Source organism: Musa acuminata, chromosome BXJ3-4 (genome assembly GCF_036884655.1).
Source record: "Musa acuminata AAA Group cultivar baxijiao chromosome BXJ3-4, Cavendish_Baxijiao_AAA, whole genome shotgun sequence".
Classification (NCBI taxonomy): Eukaryota; Viridiplantae; Streptophyta; class Magnoliopsida; order Zingiberales; family Musaceae; genus Musa; species Musa acuminata.
Window position 1 is genome coordinate 45,528,739 of NC_088352.1, and position 26,499 is coordinate 45,555,237.

The following is a 26,499-nucleotide window of genomic DNA, read 5'->3' on the forward strand; positions in this document are numbered from 1 at the left end:
TATTATCTTGCAAAGAAAGACGCTTCATTTTGTCTCATGTTCATTATAACGATCACATTCTAATCTGTGTGTTCCTAAAATAAATTCATGAATAACTGCAAATAGACATCCCCAATTTATTCACATGCACGATCCGAATATATATATATATATACATCCGTCGTCCTAATTAAGTAATCCAATTGCTGATTCCATTCTGTTCTGTCTGTAATAGAAGGCTTGGAAATTGAGGTTTTTTTAGACTAAATAAAAAAAGGGGTGAAATCTCGGAAAAATTTCATAGTTTAGGAATTTTCGGTACCCAGACTTTAAAAATAAAATTTAGATGGTATTTATTTATTTTCTCAAAATGGCTACCCTATCCTGTTGATCATTGCTTGTCAGTTGTCTCCTTTATCGTGTCGATCGTCTCTTGATCGTCTACGTTTTCAGTAGTGCCCTCTTCGCTACGAGGGCACTAGTGAATACACAGAGAAGAGATAATAATTCTGGTTTCGACAAAGACAGTGATAAAATAGTTATTTTATATGATCAAGAATATTATTTGAAAATTTTTTAAAGTCGAAGAAAATTCTCAAGCTTAGATATTTTTTTAGGATTCACCAAAAAAAAAAGTTATTGAAAATAAAACAAATAAAATCGTTGCATGGAGGGTAGAGTTTAACAAGGTGTGAACTACGATAACTGCACCCTTCGACCAAACTCCCGCCCTTCGCCATTATTTAGGGCTTTTTGCAACAATAACTATTATGTGGAAAATGGACTCGAGTAATTTGGACTATCCGTTTGGTTCTCTCAAGGATTACTCCTCTTAACAGTCACATCGATGAGAACCACTGTGATGCCTTCTTTCACTTCATATTCTCTTTTCTAGACCGTCAGATACATAAAATTCAGACGAGCAGCTCATCGTTACCACTGGATCAAAGTGGATGCTTAACCACACAAAGGCCAAAGCAAGGTAGTTCCTTGACCAGATTCTAAAACTGCTGCATGGGATAGAGAAGGATGAGAGCACCACCATCTTCACTGATGATGCCATGAGATCTTCAATTATGCTGTCTGTGCTGGTGTTCTTGATAAAAAGTGGCCGACGTGACCTGTTCTAGTGTGCCTGATTCCAATTGCAGTGTGAGAGAAACCTGGAGCTTTCGTCAATGGAGCAAAGCGTGTTTCCTTTTTCCTTTTTCGTTTTGGGGATAATTAACTCCCAGATACTATTTTAGAATGTAAAAAAATTGATCTCGTGTGTGTGTCTGTGATATAAAGATTTATGAAAGGATAAACGGTGAATCCGAAATTTTATGATGTTTTAATAACTTTTTACTAATTATATATATATATATATATATATATATATATATATATATATATATATATATATATATATATATATATGTTGAGTGAACCTTTACGTCTAGAGTCAGCGTAGCTTGATCTAATCTTGGACGTGCAATATCACCCATGCGGAAACTAGGGCAACGGAAGTGCATGGCAGGTCGAGTTAAGCTACAGGTCTTGTCGCCTACTTCTTTATCGCCAACTCCTACACACAGACCAAGGTCGGGAAGGAGATTTCCCAACTCGATCCATTCGAAGTTTAAGTTAGCTTTTGGTGAAATGAGAGAGAGTTCGGTTCCCTTGGCGCTAACCAAGTGACGGGTCTTTATACTTGCACACGGAGATTGGTCGTGCCCTTAAGCGGTAGGCCCATGCCTCTGTGCTCGACGGTGTCGTTTCGATCGATGTGTGCGAATTGTCCTCGAGTGGCGCCATCCCAATCATTCCAAGGCGGCTTTGTACTCAACGGTGCCATTCCGGTCGACGTGTGCGGATCATCCTCGAGCGACGCCGTCTTAGTTATTCCGAGGTGGCTCTGTACTCGATGGTGCTGTTCCGGTCGACGTGTGCGGATCATCCTTGAGCGACGTCGTCCCGATCATTCTAGGGTGGCTCTATACTCGACAACGTTATTTCGGACCTTCTAAGGTAGTTTCGTACCTGATGACGTCGCTTATACGATCCTGCACAAGTTTGGGGAGGAGGGGGGGTTGGGGGAGAGAGGGGAGAGGGGACATTAGCTTATAAGTTTCACATCGGTACTGTAGTGACTATGGTATGCTGTTAAAGGGTATACTATCAAATTGTGTTTTATATATATATATATATATATATATATATATAGTCAAAAATATAATAAAATATTAAAATTATCTCTCTTTTTTTATCATTTTTATTTTTTTTATAAAAAAATTTATTAAGATAAAATAAAATTATATATTTTATTTAGAATAATTATAAAATTTATAAATATAAATTTTTTAAGCTGCAATTGTAATCTATAGTTAGTAGAATAAACGCTTATAGTTAGTAGAATAAACGATTCCCTGGTCGGGCACGTATCACTGCGAGGTAGGGGGAAACGATTTCATCTTTTTAATGACGAAAATGCTCCTAGAGATTTGCTAAAGGACGAGCCGTCCTCCTCCCGTGCCACCATTTACACAACCGTGGTATTACTCTCTCCCTTCTCTGCCCGCTCCGCTTCTGCGTTCGTGTGACCTCTCGCTTTCTTAATTCCCCATCTGAAACCCCGCAAACTCCTTCTCCGACCAATACCCTCTTCTCGATCCAATCCGAGATCGGCGAGCAGTTAAAGGTCGGTTCTTGCTGTGAAAGATGCCGGTTCCCCTTCTTGCCCTAGTTTGGATTTCCCCTGCTATTTCCCCCTTCGCGTTTGATCGTTTTGTGCGATCTATGAGTTAGGGTTTCAATCCCTAGTTTTTGGTCCAGGAACCCGGTTTGTCGTGCCGGTTATCCGCTTCTTTTGTTGGGGATTCGGGAGCATCGGAAGGTCCGTATGTGAGTGTGGGGCATCTGCCTAAGCTTTCCTGTTGCTAGGGTTAGGGATATGGGGAGCACTGGAGAGCCGGAGAGGAAGCGGCGTCATTTTAGCTCCATCTCCCCCACCAGCGCCGGTGCGACCACCAAGAAGCAGCCGTTAGCCCCTTGCAAAGAGGACAAGAAGGTAAGATCCTTGTGCTTCGAGGATTTTCTTGCGTTGGTAGTCTATTTTGGTGGATGATCCAATGCAATTGCCGTGTTATATGTGTTCTCTTTTCCCTTCCTATTGCGTGGATTGGTATTGCTCTTTCTAGGGTTACAGGAAATATATATATTGCGAGTGCCAATTTGATGGCTTTAAGCTTGATTTGTTTTTTTGTTCATGACCTATTTATGATGGAGGAGGAGTTTGCATTCGGTAATTGATAACCAGCAAAATTCTGTTACATCTTATGAGGATGGATCTATCTGTATGTGCGTAAATAAAGAGGTAAAGAAGAATCTTGTCTTTTTCGGAAAAGTGTGATTGGTTGTGGATGTTGTTATAGGCTCTTCACTTTTTCCGCTTGCTAGAATCATGACTATATTCTCAACTTAGGAATTGTCAACTATCAGTCTGTCGTTCTTATTACAACATACAACTATTGTGGAGTGCAGCCATTATGTCAAAAAACAAAAAAATACAATCTCATGGGATAGAAATGTTCCAATGACTGAGTCAAAATAGCCTCAAGTGAATTGGAAGATTTGGAACTTGTAAGTTTCCTTCCTTGAACAGATTCACCTCCTAGCACACTTGAGGGGAGTGAAAATGTAGTCTTCCATGTACCTCTTGATACATTAAAGCTAATTAAGAAGGAAAACTAGAGAGCAGATCAGATGGCTATAGACAGCTTCTGTTGGCACAGAGATTTCTGCTAGGAGAAGAGGCATAACTGTCATTCGTGGACACACACTAGAACAACTTCCATTTTATCTCGCTCAGTAAAGTTTCTTGGGTTTATTATTGTAATTTTTAAGTTCTTTATAAAAAAACCAAAATTTAATTGTATTGCACAAATTTTTGGGTTTGAGTTTCTTAAGTGCTGTTTTGAACAAGAGGAAATTAATAATCTTTTTCTTCAAATTTTTGTTGTATAGTCAAAGATGTTTACATTTATTTGGCATTTTTTATGTCTATTATTACTTGTCGAAGGGTGATGCTAAGTATGTAAGCTTGGAATCACCAGTGCGGAAATTTTTTACAAACATGAGTAAGATGTTGAAAGTGAGTTTTTGGTAAAAGTTTTTCTTTTTTGTAAATGGTTATATCATTGTGTAGGTATATTTAGATAAATGGTACTTTTCTTGTTAAGGACGTGAGAAGCATATTTGGCTTGAAAATGTGAATGGCCTTTTTGTATTCCACGACTAAAATACATGAAGACTTCTCCGTTTAATGTTCGTATTTTCTCTTGATAGCCTATGGCATTTGTCAGATAAAATATTGACACTTGTTTCTGCTCTCAGCTGATTGATCAATTGGCTCACTATTGTCCTCCTCACCTTTGGCATTCAAGTTAGGGAAGAAAGACACCTTTTATTATCTTATAAGGTCTTAAATAGGACCAAATAGTTTTGGTTGTCGATTGTTTTCTGTATTGTGGGACTGGAATTGACTTGTTACATCTTGCCTTCAGGGTTTTCTTTCTTGCTAATTCTTGTATTGGTTGATTGAGTTGCCCTATTTATTGGTTGTTGTATATAATTGGAATCTCAAATCACCTTAAAATTATTTCTGAAACTGCTATAAGAACATGTAAAACATTGACTTGAAACCAGAGGAAGCATGCTGCAGACTTTCTGCTACTATGCTAGTTCCCATGTTCTCTATCTTCTATTCTTGGTTGAGTGTATCACATGGTTTAAATTGTCCAAAGTTGTTAGATTATCCTACCACTCTTATCGAATGAGTTTCATGTGCACCTGAGAAATGGAGCACAGTGCAGCTCATACACGGGGTTAAAGTTCATGTCCAGTTTATTAAGTTTCTAGTTACTCTTCTGTTTTTTTTTTTTTTTAAATTAACAATGCTTGTGGTATTTCTTCATTATTATAAAAAATTTCTTTTATATCTTTGAATTCATTTATGTCACTTATTTTCTTGTATAGACAATATGACTTGTTAACAAAAGGATAATAGTGATAGTGCTAGATCACTTGTTAGCGATATTTCTGTACCTACTACTTTATCATCATAGAAACTGCTTAAAAATTGTTTTTTTTCGATGTACGAGGTTTACCAATGTGGAATTATCTAGAGTAGGCAGCTTTTTGGAGATTGTGCTTTTTTCTTTGTGATGTAACTCTTTTCATTGATTTTATTCATGTAGCTCGATTTTGCTGTGCTACGATACAAGAATCAGAAGCTCTCTGAACAGTTAGAAGCTCAGAAATTTGAGTATCTTGCTCTTGACAATAAATTTCATCAGCTCAAAGAGAAACAGAAGATTCATGATGACACTTTACTTTTGGTTAATAACTATTGGGAGTGGGTTAGTGATTATTTTACCTTTTTCTGTTTGATTATAATAGTCTTTCAGAGTTGGTTTAAAATAACAGTTTCATATATTGTTTTGACAGCTAGTCAATGATCTGGAATCACTTTCTGCCAGTGCAAGTGGATCCACGAGTAGTGGTCATCACTTGAAGCATTCTCATGTTTTAGAGGGTGAGATTTTGCCAATAAAACATGCTTTTGTCGTCTCAGGAAATATATCAGTTCTCCTATATGGAAGATAAATTTAGTTCATTGTTTCTTTAAATGCTGGAGTTATGTTAGAAAATATGAAAGTCTTCCTTGACCAACGTGAAAAATAACACCTGTTTCTTCTGATTTTCAAAGTTGAATCACCCTAGGAATCAAATACTTGGTTGTCTTCATTCTCCTTCTACTTGCTTTTCACCACAGGTGACTCTGCAGCAATTCTTTACTATATTTTCACTCGAGTTTTTTTCAAAGGTAGTAGTTCACTTCTTTTTTTAACTTATGCTGATATATGTTGTTTTCTTAAGCAATCTAGTGACGGATGTAATTTCTATTTAACTTGGCCTATTGTGGTGTATTCGACTTCAGCAGTTAAAAAAATTAAAATAGTTTGTGATAGACTAGTCATATGCTGATATATGTTAATTTATTAAACAATTTAGAGCAAAAAGATATTCTCTGATGATATCATATGGTGCATTTCTCTTCCCTATTTTTCTCCCTTCCAACCCCCCCCCCCCCCCCAATCTCTCTCTCTCTCTCTCTCTTTTTCTTTCTTTGTCTCTCTGCTTTTTGTGTTTTGGTTGTTACCATACTAGTCTGTTCACTGGTATTGGACTCAGATTTTAATCCTTGATATGTACTATATGATGTATACAGGTGAAATTTGGTTGACTTAATCCTAGTTGAAATCATGCATGTATATTATACGATGATTTAGACAAAAAATCTCTTTTGGTATCATGAACAAAATGTTGTTATGAGTATCATACATGGCATTTCATGAGGAAGACAAGAATGTAGCTTGAGTTACATGGAACAGTAATCACCCAGATGCTGCTGAAAATGGCTGATGACCAACATTTTATAAAGATCAAAATGAGATACAAGGAAGAGAATGAGGGAGAGAGGGAGGGGGGAGAAAGAAAGAAAGATAAAAGAGGGATGGAAAAATAAAGAAAGCCCCATACGAAGGCACATTTCAAACTAATAAACATCAAGAGATGCTATGTTCTGCTTTTGAAGATGCTGTTACGTTTCTTTGTTAACATAAACATTAGTTTTATATGGAAAGGATTTGATTAGAGATTATTCAACAAAAAACATTCTACCTTGTGGTTTATTCGGCACAAGAACACTGTTGGTGTGATTTTGTCTTTAGAAGCACTAGTCATTATCTGTCTTCCTGTCAGTTCATTCTTTGTCGTGGGGGATTTTTGTGGTTTTTTATTTAGGCATTGGTCCATTTATTTTTGCCAAATTATTGCTTTTGATATGAACCATAGTTCATTGTTCTCTGTGACTAGCCAGGGGAAACAATTGTTGAATGCAATATTATTGTTCACTCTGTTTTTATTGTTTTAGGGGTTTGTATAATTTATTCTTTAATTTTTTCCCAGATGGACCATCCTGCCCCACAGAAGGTGACTTTTTGAGGAGACTTCTGGAAGCAGGTGCTACTGAAAGTTCACATTATGTATCCCCTACTCCGGACAGAGATAATATGCAGGGAGCAGAATTGACAACAAAACACATCTTACAGAATATTATATGTTCACTTAATGATATGTGGCATGTAAAAGAGGTGTTTGTTGCTGCTGCTGACCAGGTGGCTCAAGCAGAAGATGGTATAGACTCTCTTATGCAGTGATTTGGTTAATTTTTTGTCTTTTTTGATTTAGGTCAATCTTGAGATCTGTTCCTGCTGATTTGTTTATGTTTTTCTGGTATGCAATAGAATCAAGCAGGCAATTGCAGAAGATTGCCAAGGATTTAGAGGTAGAAATTAGGAACTTTTTTGCGGGCATGAATGATCTTCACTTCAAACACAGACTGTTGGCAGACAGTGTCCAGCATTATCGAGATGTAGATATGAAAAATAAGGCTGAATGTAAACGTCTGGCAGGTAACATCGTCAAAGTCTATTGGAGGTTCTTTCAGAAGTCTTTAAAAGTTTTTATGCTTGAGTCGGGAAGTTGATGTGTTGTAACTACCCTTCAATGTCTACCTTATGCTTGTAATTCTTATTGTTTCTCAAGAATAACACCGATGTACATTCTCATACGTTGAATAATTTCTGATCACCATTGACATCTGCATCTCTGATAACTTTGTGAAGAGGAGTCGGCAAGTACGGTTGCTGAGCTGGAAGAAAGCAATTGTAAACTAACAATCCTCAAGTCGCAGAGAGATACAGCACAAAGCACATGTTTTGCTTTTCCTACTTTTGGAAACAAACAAGTAGGTGGAGATAAGGAGAAAGATGTACAAAAAGATATGCAAGATATGGAATCTTCCCTCAAGGAACTGACTGTAAATACCTGGCACCTCACATCTCTTCTAGCAATGTCATCTTCCATTTGTGATTGTTTCATTTAATACTCGAGTTGTTGACCAGGATTTAGTTTCAAGCCGGTTAGAAGAGATTAGAAGATTGCATGTAGAGAGAATTGAAATTCCAAAGAAAGTAGCTGATCTCCGGGTTGGTTCTGTGTAGTTTCCCATTTGCTTTCTAGTGTAAATAGCAATATGTTCTCTAATTTTCACTAAGATTCTTGTGCATCTGGAAAATTGCATCCCAGAATTCTTTCATGGATATTAAGAATATCTCTTCATCCAAATCTTTTCAATTGCTGAATGAGTACGTGGAGAAATCAAAGAAAGAAACGGATGAATGCCGGGCATTGCTCGAGAAATTGCAGGTGGTAACTGGTCGGTAGATACTTGTATCTATGTATGGGTATATTAGCTCACATTTTAAACTGCTGAGATTTGTCTACATTTTTGTTATAGGTTGAAAAGGATAGCTTCATTTGGCATGAAAAAGAAGTGAAGTTGAAAGTTGAATTAGCTGACATTTCTCGGAGAGTGGCTGCGTTTTCTGAGTCTAGAATTGTCGAGCTAGAACAGATTTTGCAGAAACTAGCTGATGAAAGGGTTCTCTTAGAGATTAAGCTAGAAGAGGCTGCAAGAGAACCAAGTATCTTGTCCAGTGTCCTGATTCTATTTCAAACTATCTTTGTGAGGTTTATTTTTTCATTGCAGTGGACTTACTTGGAGCGATACTTTTGGTTTCAGGTAGGAAACAAATAATTAAAGAGTTTAAGGCACTTGTCTCATCACTACCAAAAGATTTGAGAATCATGCAAAGTGAAATCGACAAAAACAAGGAGGCTGCCATAGAACTTCATTCTTTGCGAGCTGAAGTTCAATCTCTTTCTAGTGTGTTGCACAGGAAGGCAAGGGTTTAACAGTAGGATGTTTTGGAAAATTTTCTTCATTTTGCTTGACCTGATAGATTTTTCAAAAAACTGACATCATATTTGATGCAGGAGGATGAGATTAAATCTTTATCAGGCAAATCCATTAGACAACTATCTGAAATAAAGAAGCTGCAGTCATTGGTAAGCTAAGCATCTTCTCAAGTCTGCTACAGTCATTTTGGAATATAATTTCTGTGTATTCTCATTCTGGAATTTTTGCTACTATGAATTATTGCCTCTTGGACCTTTGTGTTGTTTCAACATGTGTTCATTGTTAGCTTGGCGTATGTTTTTCTTTGCCTGTTTTACCTATTTTCTGTGCAATTTTTTATAGTATGCTGATACCTCAATGTTCAAGTTTCTCCATTTATTTTTCTCATAACATTCCTAAAATACTTGACTACCGGGATTTGTACTATAAATTGGTTCCTTTTTTATTTTGAAAAATGTGCATCCATGTCATGTCCTCGATTACCATTTGCCTGTGACTAGTTGTTTTTTTTTTCTTGACTTGTTTTATATTTTCTTGTTATGTGCACTATTTTCCCACGCCACTAGTTTTATCTGGAATTGGAGAGTCGATGTTTTTCTCTTGATGTTGTATATAGTTGCTGACTTGTCTTTGATGCATGTCACATGTTTATGGTTATGCAGGTTCAAGATTTAAGAGAGAATAATCAGGAGCTGAAGCTATTCCTAGAGATGTACAGTCGTGAATCCACCGATTCCAGGTTTACAATTTCATCCTTTTGAATAGGAAGCATTAGTGACATGCTGCAGTATACCTCAGTATGCTAAATTTTGGAGAATGTTTCATGTAATAGACTCAATATGTTAAATCCACAAGTCAATTAGACTGCTGACACTTAATTCTCCATTTGTTTCTGTCTCTCATGTTGATAATTATGGATTTGCTGCCCTTTAGTTTGCGGACTTATTATATTTAATTGAACTTGTGCATTTTTTAAAGCAATATGTTAACAGAAATGTTGGCTTTTCAAATCAAATGATATTGGGTCTTAGTATATTCAATTTTTTAGTGTTTATTTGTGAAATACCATCTCTTGCTTTTTCACATTTAGATTGTAATTTGTGAGTCACTTGGCCAATAATCTTTAATATGCATGCACCTTCGATAATTTATTTATGCAACAAAAAGAAACAGCAAATATATGCTGGATATGCTGTGGTTTAAATCTGTATTTATTTTGATTGTATTACGAGCTTTCATGTTGATGAGATACACATTTGGCTTAATAATCTCTACAAACATTGTATTTTTAACAGTTCTAAGCATTATGGCCTTCTTTTATTTGTTGTTCTTGAAAATTTGCCTTAAAACTTACAAAATACCATGCTTTAAGTTGCATATTCACCATTTATAGCTGGTAAATCTGATTTAGTGTCAATTGAGATTCCTCTTCTATATACAATGGTAAGGTTAATAACTTTCAGCCTCTAGCTTATGCCATATTTGATATGGGGAGGCTTATATGCTGTGGCCATTGTTGATGGATTTTACTTGATTGACAGCACTAAATTTACATGTTATATTTCTTTGTAACCACAGGGATGTTATAGAGTCTAAGGATAACGAATATAAGGCATGGGCTCTTGTGCATAGTCTTAAATCATCTCTTGATGAGCACAACTTGGAGTCAAATGTTAAGGCAGCCATTGAAGCTGAAGCAATATCCCAAAAGAGGCTAACCTCTGCTGAAGCTGAGATCGATGAACTAAGGCTGAAGTTGGAGAAATGTGACAGGTAACTATGATCATCCTGGTTGGACAGAGTTATTGTTAATGTGTGGCATGTTTCGTGGCTATACAAACTATGCTCCAGATAACTAGGTTCTGTATATTGCAACTGAAATCTCTGAGCATGCCATACTTTTTAGCTGTATTACATGGATATCATGTCTCCACACCCACAAATCATGTTGGATATTTATTTGTGTGCTTGTCAATTGAATACACAGTAGACTCTTCAGTCATACTGTTCCAGCAACAATCTGTATGCAGTATAATAAGTGGCTTTCTTTGCTTAACTTTATTTGCTTAACTCAATTGAATACACAGTAGACTCTTCAGTCATACTGTTCCAGCAACAATCTGTATGCAGTATAATAAGTGGCTTTCTTTGCTTAACTTTATTTACAACATGACAAAGTATCGTATTGTTTCTTTGAAATTCTTTGCATGTGCTCTTCTACCTCTGTTTTGTTGTCATTGCCAGACTGGATGCATGGATAGGCATCCATATAAAGATTCCGTATCCATGCAACACTAGTTTTTAGCACCTTTAGTAGTTCCTCCTGTGGTGGATTGGCGTATGTAGGGCTTCTATAGGTTCCTCTCTGAGGTATGTGATGAATTACCAGTAAATAACTAAATGCAGAGAAATATCGAGTTTGTCTGATATTCTGAAGTCTAAACATGAGGAAGGCGAAGCCTATCTATCTGAAATTGAGGTTAGACTATCCCTCTTAAATATGTAACAGTTGTTCATTAATGGACTAGTGTACTGAGATGAAAACTTGCTGCAGAGTATCGGACAAGCATATGAAGACATGCAAACTCAAAACCAACATCTCTTGCAGCAAATCATAGAGAGAGATGATTACAACACCAAGGTGATAATATACTTTTTATGCTTATCAAGTTCCTTTGACTATTTTGGGGGGCTTTCTTAGCCTCTTCTTTCTGATTGAGATATGTGATTTGATATATCCTTGGTTGTGATAGCAACAAATTTGTTTGGGCAGAAATTAATAATGGTGTGGCACATGTTATGCCTAGCCTTTTTGTCACCATTAATTTCGTTGTTTTGAATATTTAAGGTGAACATTCAAAGTTGCTAGCATGCTGCTTCACATGAAGTGTTTTGGTTAAATTGGGACTTCATTTTCATGAGGTCTTTTTTTTCTCTATGGGCTTAACTACACAATTTATGAATCGTTTATAAACCTGACATTTATCTATCATTTGATGGCATCAAGCTTCAGAGCCTTGCTGCCAAAGTGTCCCTTCCTGATGCTTGAGCTTTATCTTCAATCTTTTTTGTTTGCATTTCCTTTTTGAAATTTTTTTCATTGATTTGGTCTGTGTGCTATCTATAAATTTATTTTCAGTTATGTTTTGTCTCTCATAACCATTACCCCAGAATGCCACTTGACTTTGAAAATCTTGGTCTAGCTTGTTATGGAAGGCGTGCAAGCCCGGCAATTGCAGGAAGCACTCCGCTGGGAGATACAAACCATGGACAAAAAATTGCATCAAGCAAATTTGTTGAAGGATTCATATGACCTGAAAGTTGCCCAAATGGATGAGCAGGTACATAATCGTCAATTTACAATCTCTTCTGCAAGACTTGGCCCAAAACTTGGGTAAACTATATATTTGCTGCAGTTAAAAGTATGGTCAGATCAAGTTGGGAAACTTGCTGAGGATGGATGGCAAAGCACCACTGCTTTTGATAATACCAAGAAAAGATTCTTGGAGGTGCAGACTGAGTCATACAAATCGAGGCAGTCACTTGATGGAGCGCTAACTAAAGTTGAGAAAAGCCGACTGGATATTGCAGATTTGCTGATAGAATTAAGGAAGGAGAGGTACCTAGCTACATGGTTACTGCATTTTCCAGTGGTTACGAGTTCATCCTACTAGAGCCTTGCTGAATCTTTGTCCAAAAACGCAGGTTTAACAGGAAGAGAATTGAGGAGAGCATGGAAGTCATGACAAGGAAAGCTGCCTTTCTTAGGGAACAAACCAAAGGCTCCACAGTGTTGCAGAAACTTAGACAAGAAGTAAAAGAATATAGGGGGATACTGAAGTGCAGCATCTGCCATGACCGACAAAAGGAGGTAATAGTCCTCTAGAATCTACTATCATTTCATTTCACTTATGCTTATAAAGTCCTTGTGATTGTTTCTGATGATTCTTTTTTTTTTCTTTCTATGCTGATTGACCAGAACACTATTCAAATATTTCACAATTTTCTCCTGTGTATTCAGGTTGTGATTACGAAATGTTTCCATTTGTTCTGTCATCAATGTGTTCAAAAAACCATTGATAGCCGTCAACGTAAGTGCCGAACTTGCGGCATGAGTTTTGGGCCTAATGACGTGAAATCGATCTACATATGATCCTGGATCTAGATGATGCTTGAGCGCAAGAAAGAAAGCAAAAACCATTGTGGCAGTGTGACTGGGTTGTGTTGCTTCAACCAATTCTTGTATCTTTGAAGCTTATTGTCTGTAACATAGCTTGGGATTGAATAGGCACGGGACTTTTCAAGATCCCGCGCTCATATGGTCTTCTTACTAACCTACGCCAAGCGCCATCTACACCCATATTACTGCACCAGCAGCCTGTTCCTGTCATTCTATTGTTTCATAGTTTCTATTAATTGAGATCCAGGTTGAGCTTGCTTAGCTTGCATCGGGCGGTGGTGCAAAAATTTGTTTGAAGCCAGTTTGTAATAATTTATAAGATACTTTCAGTTTGTTCCCATGGAATATACCATGTTATATCACTGCATCTATTTCCCTGGGTCAAAGTAATGGTACAAGTTCAATTCTTTTACTTAAAAGGCTTTCACGATTTAGATTTTTCCTTCAGGTATTCAGTTCTTATCGTGCTATAACGATGCATCTTTGTTCTGTTGTTGTGGTGGCCGAAGTTTGCCATCGAAAATTTTGTTATCATTAGACCAAATGTAGTTTGAGTCTTTGAGACATGATATAGTCGTTCAGTTTCTGTTGGAAATTATAAGTTTGACATAAATGATGGGTGCTGTGAAATTTTCTGTGTTCTTGCGCAGATCATAAAGATGGAAAAGAATGCTCTTCGTATTATGTTGTCGATATATTTCTTTTGTGGGGGGAATAAACTATATAGTCTCTGTGCAAACACAACACAGGGCAACGCGGCTGTAATGTGATGTCCAGAACGTTCTCATTGTTGTATATAATATCTGAGTGGGGATTGTGTTCCTCTCAATCGCAATGTACTTCTCTTAAGTATGTGGTGTCTGATAAGGCCGCCCCAACTATCGAATAAAAAGGACTACCTGCTTCGGCACTAGTGGTGTGATGAGTGCTGCATTTGTGACAATAATTTGGGCATCAAGAGGTGGGTAGTCCATAGTTTTCTCCTCCAAACCATCCATCCATCCATCATCTTGCCATCTGACTTCAATTGTTATCTCACTTCATCTGGTGACTTGAGAAGAAGCAGATCGATGGAAGGGTGTGGTGACCTTAATGGAATCAGAGGACATACATGACTGGGGCAGATGCTGAAAGAATTCCCTACTCATCATTGAAAATAATTTGATTTTCTATTTCTTTGTGAACGTTGGAAACAATTAAATTTATTTGCACGACAATTCCATCAAGAATTCATGTATAACAAACAGTGAAGAAAGTTTAGGTGATCATGTCCCAGTGGAAAAGCCTGATACAAAAGCTAGTGTGGATTGATGGGAGCACCAATGGGTAGGTCACATCCTACTCCAGGCGTTGCTTGGCCTGGCTACTGGCAGATCTGGTATTGCAATATGTGGGAAGCATGTGAACCTCTCTCTGATAGGAGGAACACAAGAGCATCTGTCAGTGTCTTCTTTGCTGGAATTAAAGGATCCTCAACAGAAAAGGACATAATGTGTCACATTAGTTGATCAAATAATGATTCTTCTTCACCTCTTCGTGATCAAGATTGTCATGTAGATCTCATCAGTTGCTGTAGCTGCTTGGTGACATGAAGCTTCTTCCCCAGTCTGTTTGGTCCCAAAGGTAAAACTAGAATAATGTCAGGGAAGAAAACATGCATCAAAAGCATACAAGCAGCATCTCATGATAGTGGTAAAAGAGGCACATCCTCAACTTCTTTTAAAAGCAAAAGGCTGGCTGTGAGGATTGCCCCTTCCTTCCCTTCTCATGCAATGAAAGAATATGCATTTCGATGTGAGAAGAAGCCTTTATGCTTTGCTTGTGCCGGGCTTGTCCAGCTTTATGGAAGACCATTGTTAGGTTAAGTCAAGCAAAACCATTGAATCTTTTTGTCTCATCATCTACTCATTACTTGCAACTGATGGAGCATTGCATCAGTCACCCTTTCTTTCGGTACTGAACAAAAGCTTACCCTTATCAGAGAAACTGTTACTTCTATTGGATGGTGAACAAAGGATCACCAGACACTGCAGTGCAAGCATGGTATGGTGTTCTTCTGCAAGTCTAAAGGGAAGAAAACATCACAAACAAAACAAAATCGAAGGATCTCAGAACGATAAGCATGACCATTTGTTTTAGAAAAGTATGCTCTGGCAGCTGACACAAGCTTTCTTCCTTCCCTCAGATGCTGAAACTTGAGATAATTGCTGCTTGAATGCAAATACTGACCTATGCAATGACATGACCATGAAGGCAGATTTCTGGTGAGGCTCCTCTTTCAACAATTATCTACTGCCACTCATCAAAGGGTTTTTGAGGCCCCAATCTGCATCATCAATTTACTCAACAATAATTCCCTTCGGCTCTGTCATCACTTGTATATACCTGTCCCTGTTCAAGCATTCATGGGATTGAGGGGCACTTCCACTGCCTGCTGTTTCTGCTGCCATTTGTCCTCCCAGCCTGCACTCACATAACATCTTGTGTTCTAAGGTGTTAGATTTCTCATTTCTCTGCAACTTGGATACATGACAACCCTGGATCAACCCAGCTCTTGATGGTGTTAGTCTGCATCAACTGTCCCATTATCTTTGTCATCTTGGAAAGTGACACCAGAGTTTTTGTCACCTAATTGCCTTTTCCTGTGAGATGCACTTGTTAGTGGCAGTAGACTGTTCCATCACCATTGCTCTGTGCCTTCAATCATACAGAAAACCATACACATTTTCAATAAATGAGAGATCATGACACAACCCCCCCCAAGAAAAAAAGGTAAAATTGAAATGAATCATTGTTAGTGTTCAGCAGTCAAAGTTCAAAATTCTTCTGCACTCTTGAAGCACTGTTTTCATGTGACTCTGCCAAGAACAGCAACCCCAGGTAGTGTACTAAAATTTCTTGATCCGAAAAGGTAGAACTACAGCCTCACCACTTCCCCATGGATGAAAGAACCTGACTGAAATGGAAAGCTTATATATATAGAGAAAAAGAGAATCCTTCAATCATCTCATACAAAAAAGGATTCATAGTTAGGATATATCTCAAAAAGGATTCATATTCACCCTACCAATATGTGAACACCAACTGGCTGCTCAACGAGCAATTAGCTTTACCTGAAGCTAAAACAAATAGAGGGAGACAAAAGAAGAGATACCAAAAGGAGAGGTCAATCTGATTTCGATGTCAGCATCATTGATCACTCTTTTACCCTCTTGTCCTTTACCTTTAGGATTGATTAACCTCTCTTTATAGATATCATTATCATCAATGGACTCTCCACTAGATAAGAGATCTCACATAGTGGCGAGAGATCATGTTTGTGACTAAATAATGGAGATATTCCTGTTAGAAAACGAAGTGTGCTACTTGTGCTTTTTTTTGTCACCATTATCAGTAGGAGCAGAGCATAAATGATCAAAGCGAGTGCTCTCCAATTCAGCAAAGAAATCTGATAACAATCATCACCTTGAATCCCATTCCTTACTCACAAACACATGAATCCAAACCTTACTTTCACTCGTATATGGCATCATAAACACACTTGTCAAGTAGAGGAGGAGTAAACGTGCTCGTTCTTGCTTCGTTATTGTACATGGAGAAGTGGAGTTCTTGCGGAAGACTTGCATCGGAAGCGGCTGCGTAAGTGAGGCAACAGATCTGAGGAGCTTCCTCGTCCGGTTGATGAGGAGGGAGCTGCACTTGAACCTGACAAGGTAGGCTTGATGAACAGTGCGGGTGCTGCTTCCACTGTTCATGCCGGCAAATGCGGAGGAGAGTTCCGTGTGCGCTTGAGGTCTAATAGTACTCCCACAAGAATGGCTCCTCGATCCGGAACTCGACGCCGTCGTCGTCATTAGAAGGGAGCCACGAGGAAGAAGAGGAGGAGGAGTAGCAGAACCCTTGTCTGAGATCAAGAAGGAGATCCGGCAGGTCGAAGAGCGCGTCGTCGATGTCGCCCGTCGGGGAGCTGGAGGCCGGAGGCTCTGCCTGGCCCGGCCCGGAGCACTCCGAGCTGGTACACGGCGTCAGGTCGCCGCGAGCGCAGAACGTGGCGGCGGCGGCCAGCGCCGCCGCCGCCTGGATGTCCTTGGGGGAAGAGGTGGCGGGCCGAGGGAGCTCTGCGGCCAACTCGGGGAAATTGAGGTGCGCCGACTGGCCCTTGATGGCCATCGCGGCCACGTCGTGAGCTCGGGCCGCCATCTCTGCCGTCGGGAACGTCCCCAGCCAGATCCTCGACTTCTTCCTCGGCTCGCGGATCTCCGACACCCATTTGCCCCAACTCCGCATCCGGACGCCGTGGTATACAGGATGCTTTCCATCCTTACTTCTCTTCCTACCTTCACCACCACCACCACCACCACCAGCCGTAGCCTCAGCCATTCTCTTGGAAGTCCTCTTTATGTTCTTCGAGCCATGGGCACCGGGACATGAAGAGGCGGTAATGGAGAAGAAGGAAGAGGAGGAGGAGGAAGAGGAGGAGCATGTGACAGTAGATAAAGACGAAGAGGAGGAGTTTGCGTCATTAGTTTCACAATCATGGCCGAGTGGCTCTTCCATGGTTGGAGCAGCACAGATGTTTGCGCAGGAGAGGCAATATAAAGTGGCTGCATAAATAGCAATCTGATGAGCATTTATAATGCCCGATAAGATTTCACATGTATAAAATAAAATAAAATAAAATAAAATACTATATAAATATACAAAAAGACAGAGAGAGAGAGAGAGAGAGAGAGAGAGAGAGAGAGAGAGAGAGAGTAAAACCAAGTGATTGGATCACATGAACTGATGTCTTCTGTATGCCTCTTTTGGAGGCTCATGAGTTGCTTCCACCTTTTAATGGTGAAGAACATGCATGGAGGTGATGTTTGCATGACAATATATTTGATCTCCAATATCATAAAAGCAGATAAAAGGTGCTAAATCACAGCATTACAATTAAGAATCAAATAAGCTGTGATGCTGTCTTATCTGATGACACCATTGCTACTTCTTACAATTCAAAAGCTTGCCCACTTGAGTGTCCCACCCACCTTGCATTATAGAAGAGGGAGAAGAAGCTTCTTGTCTTACCTTTCCTCACAAGAAATCTATGTGATTCTATATCAACTTATCCAAAATATTTACCATGATACATTTTATCCTCTATCATGACTCCGATTCACATGTGATAATTCAGTTAATACTAAAGACACCAAAAATAATTATTTATTATCTAATCGATTATAAAAGTTCATCGGATCACAATAATCTAGATAGATATTATTTATTCATATATTTCTTCGTTACATTTCGTTTTGTTACTAACATAATCGAAAGAAACATGTTTAATCTTAGTCTTTATAGATGTACATCAAATCGAACGATTTAAGACTCCTTCGATTATATATTAAAATTTTTATACATACATATATTAAATCTTATATATTAAAGGAATTATCATCGGACATAACAATTTAGGGTCTTAGATGACTATATGAGAAGTAAATATTAGGATTGAGCTTTTAAATAATGTTTATTGAGTTTATTTAGTTCAGTTATTTATTGAGTTTAGTTAGAGTTAGATAGAAATTTATTTAATATTTATTTATTATTAGGAGTCTAATAAACTCTAGGTGAAACTCTATAAATAGTGATATAACCATTTCTTTTGAAATCAATCAATCAAGGAGGGTTGATCCCCTCGAAGTGATCAAGGAGGGTTGATTCCCTCGAAGCGATCAAGAAGGCCGATCCCCTCAAAGCGATCATTATCATTCTCTTTTTTTTCTTTTTGTTTTCACGATAAAATCGTAATGTCTTATCAATTGGTATGACGATAAGATTTTATGATCTTATCATTTGGTATCATAGCATTCCCTTTTCCTCCTTATTTTTTTACTTAGGTTCTTATCAATAAACTCATTGGGACATCTCAGATACGGTGATGAGCAATTAGTGGTTTTGCCACATGACGGCCGCTAATCTAAGCAGGTTTTGCCACCAAATGAGGCTTGTCTTGTAGCCTTCGAAAGCAGCGAATCCAGCGATGGGACACACCTCAAGATTTAGTTGACATTCCCACTGCACCTCGTTCCATTGAACAGTCGACTACACGACGATTGTGGGGTCTGAAAGAAAACCTTATTACGTTTTTCTTTTAGTCGTATAACGTTATTTCATGTACGACAGAGATGTGTGTCTCAGTAAACGCATGCATTGTGGGTGGGGAATCCACTTGGAACTTTCTCAGCAAGTTCCAGTGATGTTTCTTTCAGTGCTCAAATATAAGCTAAATTGTGATTGAATTGAGCATTGATGGGTTATATATAATAGCTGAGTAGTGGTAATTTAATGGCCGAGAGGTCGGTGCTTATATGTTGTGTGTGTGGATTCCTAAAAGTTCTATAAGTAAATTATATATGAGCAGCTTTCAGAAGAAAATAATAATAATTTACTGTATTGTTTATGTAATAATACAACACTAATCAATCTCGATGTCTTAAGAAAGGTATAAATAGTTACTTTTTTTTTTTGTGCATAATGAAGATTTCATTTGAATGATTAATAAGAAACATCATATACGAGAAAGAAAATAATATATTATTTTTATTTATTATTATTATTATATTATATATAATAAATAATATATAATACATTAATCTATCCGGATATCTTAAAAAAGACATAAAGAAGATTTCATTTAGATGATTAATAATAAAAAAGACTAAATATATCATATATGAGATTTTAATCGCCAAAGATTAATTTATTAGAGAAAGTATCCATATTTATAGGCTCTAACATCCCATTTTACAAATCAAAATAAAGTATGAATATTCCACATATGAAATAAATATCAAAATATATAGATGTTTTCTTTACTTATAGTTTGTGTGTCAGAGAGAGAGAGAGAGAGAGGGAATAATAATCCATCCTCCTCCTCGGTCTTCTTGTCCATGTGTTGGTGGCTTCTTCGCCAAGTCCGGCCATTGATGATGCAGTGGTCAGTCCACCTCAAAGCGCTCGAGGCCATGTGTGGCTCGTCACTCACCACGAGAGGTCTCCCCCCCTCGCAGATGGCCGATGCCCCACCCTCTGTTTCTTCCTTCCATCTTATTTGCACGTACCATTCACTGCATGCCTCCACATAACTCACAGAAGACAACCTGTTGGTATACCACCCAGTACGAGCTGCTCCCCTCACCTACCACCCCTTCTGCCTCTGCTACGAGACAACAACACGAGCAGATGTACCTCACGAGGCCTTCGCCTTTCCGTTCTTCCTCCCCCCCCTGCTGCTGTTCAACATGCCAACACCATCGAGGAACACAGTAAGGGATTTAGAAAGCAGAAATCTGGGAATGAAAACTTGGTTTGAGTAAACCATGCAGAGGGCACATGCCAATGACTTGTGGGGAGAAGCTATGCTTGAGAAAGATTTAAAGGTAAGCAAGCATTTCATCTTTATATTTCATAGTACAGGAAGTACCTTCTCTTTATTCCCCAAACTCCAGTGAGATTGAACGATTTGAGAGTGTTCCCATGGCATTGAACTCCTCTGAATCTGATACCTGCAGAAAATTTTGTGCAGCGAGGTTATGATGAAGCTCCAGAATAGTACTCATTTCTATAAACTAGTCTTTGCCATTGGGCAAAGATACCATTAACAAGGAAAACCAAGTTAACATGTTCAATCAATTGCTCAACTATCAAAAAAGTTGACAAAGACTTTTAAGCATATCATATATCATCTATCATTCACGGCAATAAACTTTAAAGAGGACAATAATTTAGCATCTACTGGTCGTATATCCAACAAATAGATAGTTTAAAATCAAATTATGCATAGAAAATTACAAATAAATGATAGGAGGGCACTGATGCATCCTCCAAACCCAAGAGAAAAAAGCACAGTAGCAATGGAGTTCATATGAGGGGATAGCTAGCTACTCATCAAATCCAATAAAATCATAAAAAGTTGGAAGAAAACGATCACCGACTATTTGTATCGCCATGGATCACAGGTGCAACTCTCTCAAACTTATGAAACTGATGACAACATTTAGCATGAAGAATGAATTCAAATAAATCCACATGACAGGATGACCATTAATCTAAACAACAGTGCACAAACAGAATGAAGCAGAGCACAGAAGTAGCTTACCACCATGAGTAAATAAACCTGCATTCCGATACTAGTGACAAGTTACAACTGCCTTCGGCAGATCATACATACAGGAAGCTCTGCTCTGCTGAATGTTGGTATATGAGAACAGTCGTCAGTCAACAAGAAAGGCTCCACAACTTCCTGTGCATCTAATTTTCTAGCATATTGTTACAAAATATTGAACACATTTCATCTTCCAAGATTGTTGGCTGTCTCATGTAGCTGTACATTATTAACAGAGAGAGAGACTGAATGACTGATATGGTTAGCAGATAGATGGTTAGAAGGATTCCAATGTTCTCTGACAGGAAGAACTGGGACTTCTGGAGCCCATAGAGCATTCACAACAGCACAACACCTTAATTAGGTTGAGACATGCTCACAACACATTTATATAACGAAACCAAAGAGTGAAAAAATAAAAAGTTCTTGATGAAAATTGTCATCGATGTAACAGAAAGCAAATGAAATATAGCACTCATGGACATTAAAAATCACAAAATACGCTCGAGAGGGCATCAACATACTTCTCCAGATTATTTTCAGTATTAATTACTCACACATTTATAAGTCGAGATCTATAGGCACCAACAAGCAACCAACTAAAGATCACAGGATGGTAACTTGTCTCACATGCATTGACTTAAATTATTGGCCCTGAATCTTTAAAATGAGAGATCTATCTGAATGACTTACAAAGTAAGAAAAACATTGTGCGAATCTGTTCATGAGTCAGAAGCAACTTAGGTGGGCATAAATCACATGAAACCAGATTAGCAAAGTCAAACATTAAGAATTTGTTTCATTTGACCAAAATTTGACAAGAAGATGTTGGTGGTTTTTTGTTATCTGGTTCCCTGAACTCAATTCAGAACTACCGCCAGTCTGGAAACTGCACTTGGGCTTGCATAACTAGTGTTTACTTTCAGTGACTTTGAGGCAATGAGAAACTAAATTCGTTCAACAGAATTAGGCCTAAAACCAACAGGCTAAGGTCTGTCATCACACTTTTAATGCTGATTGGTGATTACCTGTTGGTCATCCATCAATGAATGATCATCAAACAAAATGACAACCAAGGACAATAATTGCCACAGGCTATCTACTGAAAACTCAATTCTTTGAATTGAAAATAAAATTCATGTGATTTGAGATTAAGGTGATAAGAAGTATTCAGAGAGTCACCATGTGATAGTTTGATTACATGTTACTCGGCAAACTTATGTAGAACTTGCATACAGTTTGAACTGCATGCTGACAATCATGCAATAAACCTTCACTGAAATATTAGGTAACTTCTGCACCAATGTACTCTTAACATAGTCTCAAGGATTTTTTTCTTATAGATGCAATTAATAAAATTTCTGCAAAAAAAGAAGATGAAAACAGAACTGTGAATCTATAATTACTATTTTGAAGAATCAACAGAGTAGCCAATATATAACATGCTAATATTTCAGCAGAGAATATGAACATAAGCTGTAGTATGAGGAGAATTCCCAGGAATCCAGTTACTGTCGTGATCACCATAACAATGAGGCAAGGCTAATTTTCTCATGGCAAACCTTGACTTGTCAACCCTGTCTAAATAGTTCGATCATGCTTGAGCCTTAGTTGATGGACTAGCATGGAAAGCAGATTGCCTCTTTGACCGTCCAAGCAAATCCAATGTGGATCCGCGGGACTCTCCTATGCTCAATTTTGACATACCCACAAGCTCATCAATGTTCATAGGAGTCTTCGAATGTACTGCTGTTGGCTTAATAATTTCATGTGCCTGCTGCTCTGAAGTATCTGCTTTGTATCCTGGCCAACAAGGGAATGGGAATTGCAAGAGTGGTGAAAAATAAGCTGGAAGTATCACAGGATAGCTACATTGTGGAGCTTCTGGTTGTGGAACAACTACTTCTCCAATTGTTGCGTCATTAGAATCCATTGATTCACACTCCTCGTTCAGAGTTGGAGGTACAGGAGGTAGATTGTTATTTTGTGCTTCTGATTCTTGAAAGCTCATTGGGAACTCCTGAAATTCAAGGTGATAACAAAGAAATAAAAGGCATGTCAGCCAGCCACACATATTCATAAAATATTTTTAGAAACAAATTAATCATATGATTTGAATAAATCCTTCACATTTTATCCAATAAACTCTTCTTTGTCAATTAATGTATTATAAAAACAGATTGCATCAACCACTGTATGAAACCACTGTCACTGACATATGTATTAGTTATTAAAAAAAACTTCAAATTCATGTCATAATATAATTGCACCAATATGATGTTGCATTATGCATGTCTCGAACATGAACATAACACACTCCTCCATAAGAAGGTTCACTTATGCAAACATCGGCTAAGGGGAGAGAGAGAGAGAGAGAGAGAGAGAGAGACCTCATCAGGTACCATATCAAAGAGGCTCGATCTTCTTTTTCTTCTAGTCATGTTGGTTTTGCGAATAAAATACTTTTGTGCATGGCTAGCCACTTGAGTAGGTGTCCTTGATGCCACATAGGTCCGAGATATACCTCGCCAATCACCTTTGCCGAGCTTTTGCAAGCCAAGTAAGAACATTCTATGCTCTTCTTCAGTCCATGGAGTACCTGCAAAAATTAACAACAAAAAGTCCATATGATCAATTTCAATCTGCCTCAAATTGAAATGTCACAGCTGAAGGTGATGAACACAATGAAAAAACAGAAAACAGATGTGTTACCAACAAAATTTTCAGTACAAGTGAGCAATCGTTTTACACATGGACATTTTTCACAGTTGTTCCACTACTGTTTAAATGTCTCCATTATTTTCTCTTCCACAGTTTCACTCTCATCTCTTTGTTTCTAAGACATCTATAGCACTTTGCTTCAAGATGCATTAGTGGAAGTGAAATCTGACCATGGATTAATGGAGATTGCCCGAGGATGTCAAAGCTTAGGGCTACGTTGTGCAGTGCCAATGAGGGTGACAAAGTACAATAAGCTGCTGATTGAAGTAAACTCCATCATCATCATGGTCCAATGATTCTTTCTCCTACCCAACAAAGCTATCTAGCTGACATAAGAATCTTCTTTTTATCTTTTCATCTTTATTGTTTTGTATTGATCATATAATATGTAGTGGTTTGTTTTACCTCATCTTCACTATTTCCCAAAATACATACAAATTCCTTTTTTTTTATTCTTAGAATATCTAGAAGGCACAAATAAAGCAGCATAACTCTTCATTTGAACCCTATTTAGTCCAAAAAACCTATACCCTCTGTTGCCAACCACTTCAAAGTTTCAGTATATTCCTTTCTATTTTAAAATAAGCAAACAAACCAACCAAATCGAGATATTAAGGTTGATCCTGTCATTCTTTGATTCATATACCTTGTCTTTCCAGTCAGATTCTTGGTTTTTCAGTAGGTTGGCTCTTACTATTTGGCTCAGAAAAAGCTACAGCGATCCCCTGAACTAACTGATTGCTCATCTGTGAATGAGTATAAAAAAATCGATTTGTGTAGAGCATTTATTAGTACCACTAGATGTATCACAGTAGAAATTTCAAATTTTCCAATCATGTGGCTGTCCCAGAAATATAATAGCATAGTGTTACCAATTGTCAAAGTCATTTATTCTGTTATCCTTCTTCCTAAAATCCATTTATAGTGTTTCATGATGGCATGGTTGACGATAACAAATGCAGATCTAGAAGAATTTCACTCAATTTAATGCCTGCCACCAAAGGATAACATAGGCAGACTACAAATAGCTTTCATTCATCAATTCTCTAACAATTTCTCCATCCTTTTCCTAAAAAAAAAAAATTGAACTGTTCTGATACCATCACACCTATGCATACAGAAACCTACCATATCATCCAAGCAGGAAAAAGAAGAATTTTAAATGCAAGAATCCATGAAATAGCCAAGTGATCACGTTCATTATCAATCCTAGATAATCACTCCTGCATGCAGAGATGACATGCATGTGAACCTATAAAAATATGGTGGTGAATCCTAAATAATCAGTTCTGCATGCAGAGATTACATGCATGTGAACCTATAAAAGATTGGCAACTGTGTAGACGACATCCAAAAATTTGTACCGAACTTGTGAAATCTACATAGTACAGATACATGTTAGGTTCCGAAAGCGGAAGGATGGGTATATCACATATCCCATTAAAAACTTTCCACAAATCATTACCAAATCTAGGCGTTCAATGTGTCCCTAACGAATATATCCAATGAAAATGGGGTACAAAAGAAGTCTTTGAAATGCAATAAAGAAGTTTATTGAAGAAAAGATGTCAATCCGAATAAAAGATACATCTTTTACCAAACCAAGAAAAAAGGGCAAGCAAAAGGTATGGAAGATCAACGGAGGCTCACCTTTCTTCCGCTCGCGACAGCTGGAGGACGACCCCTTCACGAAATCCTCCGACGCGTACCCGCCCCCTGCGGCACCGCTGCCGGGTTCCGGGCCGTCGGCCGGCGACGCGCCGCCGCTAGATCCGGCGAGGAGGGAGAGATTCCCCATGCTGGCGCTCTTCCTGACGGAGCCATCGGTGAGATGCACGCCGAAGAGTTTCACGCCGCGGTTAGGGCACGTCCGGGAATTGTGGCCATTGTGGTTGCAGTGGGAGCACCGCCGCGCCATCTCCCTGCCGCTCGCCGTTTCCTCCACGTCCCGTACTCGATCCCGAAACACTAATTCCGAGAAGGAAAACTCGGGTTAAAGTTGAGATTTTGGAGACAGAGGAGGGAGGTGGAGAGGGAGCGGGAGATCGCGAGGAAGGAGAGTCACTGGAACACGGAAGAAGAAGAGAACCATGACAAGGAGGAAATGGGATAAAGAGCAAAAACTGTTTCGTACCCACTCACGACTTACCCACCGCACCACTTCTTTTGGGCTTAGTGATGGAACCCGCGTGCCAGTCATAGGTAGGCTCCATCTGCCAGTGCATGTACGTGGCTGAGTAAACAATAAACGGGTAGCTAAAGCGTCACCCGGATAATAAAGCGATGTCGGTCCCCCAATCGGAATGACCCTTATCTGCTACCTGCATTGTTATTCTAAGAAGTGGCGGTTTAATAGTGGGTCCCATAACTACAACCATAACTACCACTAATCAGAAGGCAGACGTCCGTGGGTGGAACCGACCGAGTGGAGAAAGTATGGCTCCTTTATCTGCTGCGCAGGGCACTCGCTTTGCATCTTTTTATTCTTGTAGTCAACCAATTAGCACGTAAGAATCACAATATATGTATGTATTCTTTGTTATTGGTTATGAGAAAGGAAATATTTGAGGGCTCGACACGTGGAAGTTTGGTACCTTACAATTT

General features: G+C 38.4%; 3 protein-coding genes across 5 annotated transcripts; 1 reads left to right on the plus strand and 2 right to left on the minus strand.

The window, feature by feature from the left end:
* Positions 1 to 2,489: 2,489 nt before the first annotated feature.
* On the plus strand, positions 2,490 to 13,396 carry LOC103982618 (E3 ubiquitin-protein ligase BRE1-like 1). Of its 3 annotated transcripts, XM_065149463.1 has the most exons (21): positions 2,490 to 2,659; positions 2,794 to 3,028; positions 5,217 to 5,378; positions 5,467 to 5,554; positions 5,795 to 5,845; positions 6,991 to 7,218; positions 7,329 to 7,496; positions 7,710 to 7,903; positions 7,989 to 8,072; positions 8,173 to 8,292; positions 8,384 to 8,570; positions 8,669 to 8,829; positions 8,923 to 8,994; positions 9,508 to 9,584; positions 10,424 to 10,618; positions 11,252 to 11,324; positions 11,400 to 11,486; positions 12,049 to 12,186; positions 12,262 to 12,464; positions 12,551 to 12,716; positions 12,867 to 13,396. In XM_065149463.1, the coding sequence occupies exons 2-21, from the start codon at positions 2,912 to 2,914 to the stop codon at positions 12,996 to 12,998; spliced, it is 2,703 nt and encodes a 900-aa protein (XP_065005535.1). In that variant the 5' UTR covers positions 2,490 to 2,659; positions 2,794 to 2,911; the 3' UTR covers positions 12,999 to 13,396. The 3 variants fall into 3 exon arrangements, with proteins under 3 accessions (XP_065005535.1, XP_018680917.2, XP_009397877.2); XM_018825372.2 differs by having other exon boundaries at positions 2,490 to 3,028; XM_009399602.3 differs by lacking the exon at positions 5,795 to 5,845 and having other exon boundaries at positions 2,491 to 3,028.
* A 3,040-nt stretch (positions 13,397 to 16,436) lies between these two features.
* LOC135637082 (ethylene-responsive transcription factor ERF039-like) lies at positions 16,437 to 17,760 on the minus strand. Its single transcript, XM_065149465.1, has one exon. It carries the CDS (start codon positions 17,580 to 17,582, stop codon positions 16,821 to 16,823), a length of 762 nt encoding a protein of 253 aa, XP_065005537.1. The 5' UTR covers positions 17,583 to 17,760; the 3' UTR covers positions 16,437 to 16,820.
* A 4,791-nt stretch (positions 17,761 to 22,551) lies between these two features.
* LOC135637081 (transcription factor MYBS3-like) lies at positions 22,552 to 25,994 on the minus strand. The gene is made up of 3 exons (XM_065149464.1): positions 25,546 to 25,994; positions 23,565 to 23,773; positions 22,552 to 23,194 (listed from the first exon to the last, which is right to left on the minus strand). The coding sequence occupies exons 1-3, from the start codon at positions 25,811 to 25,813 to the stop codon at positions 22,769 to 22,771; spliced, it is 903 nt and encodes a 300-aa protein (XP_065005536.1). The 5' UTR covers positions 25,814 to 25,994; the 3' UTR covers positions 22,552 to 22,768.
* Between the last annotated feature and the right edge of the window lie 505 nt (positions 25,995 to 26,499).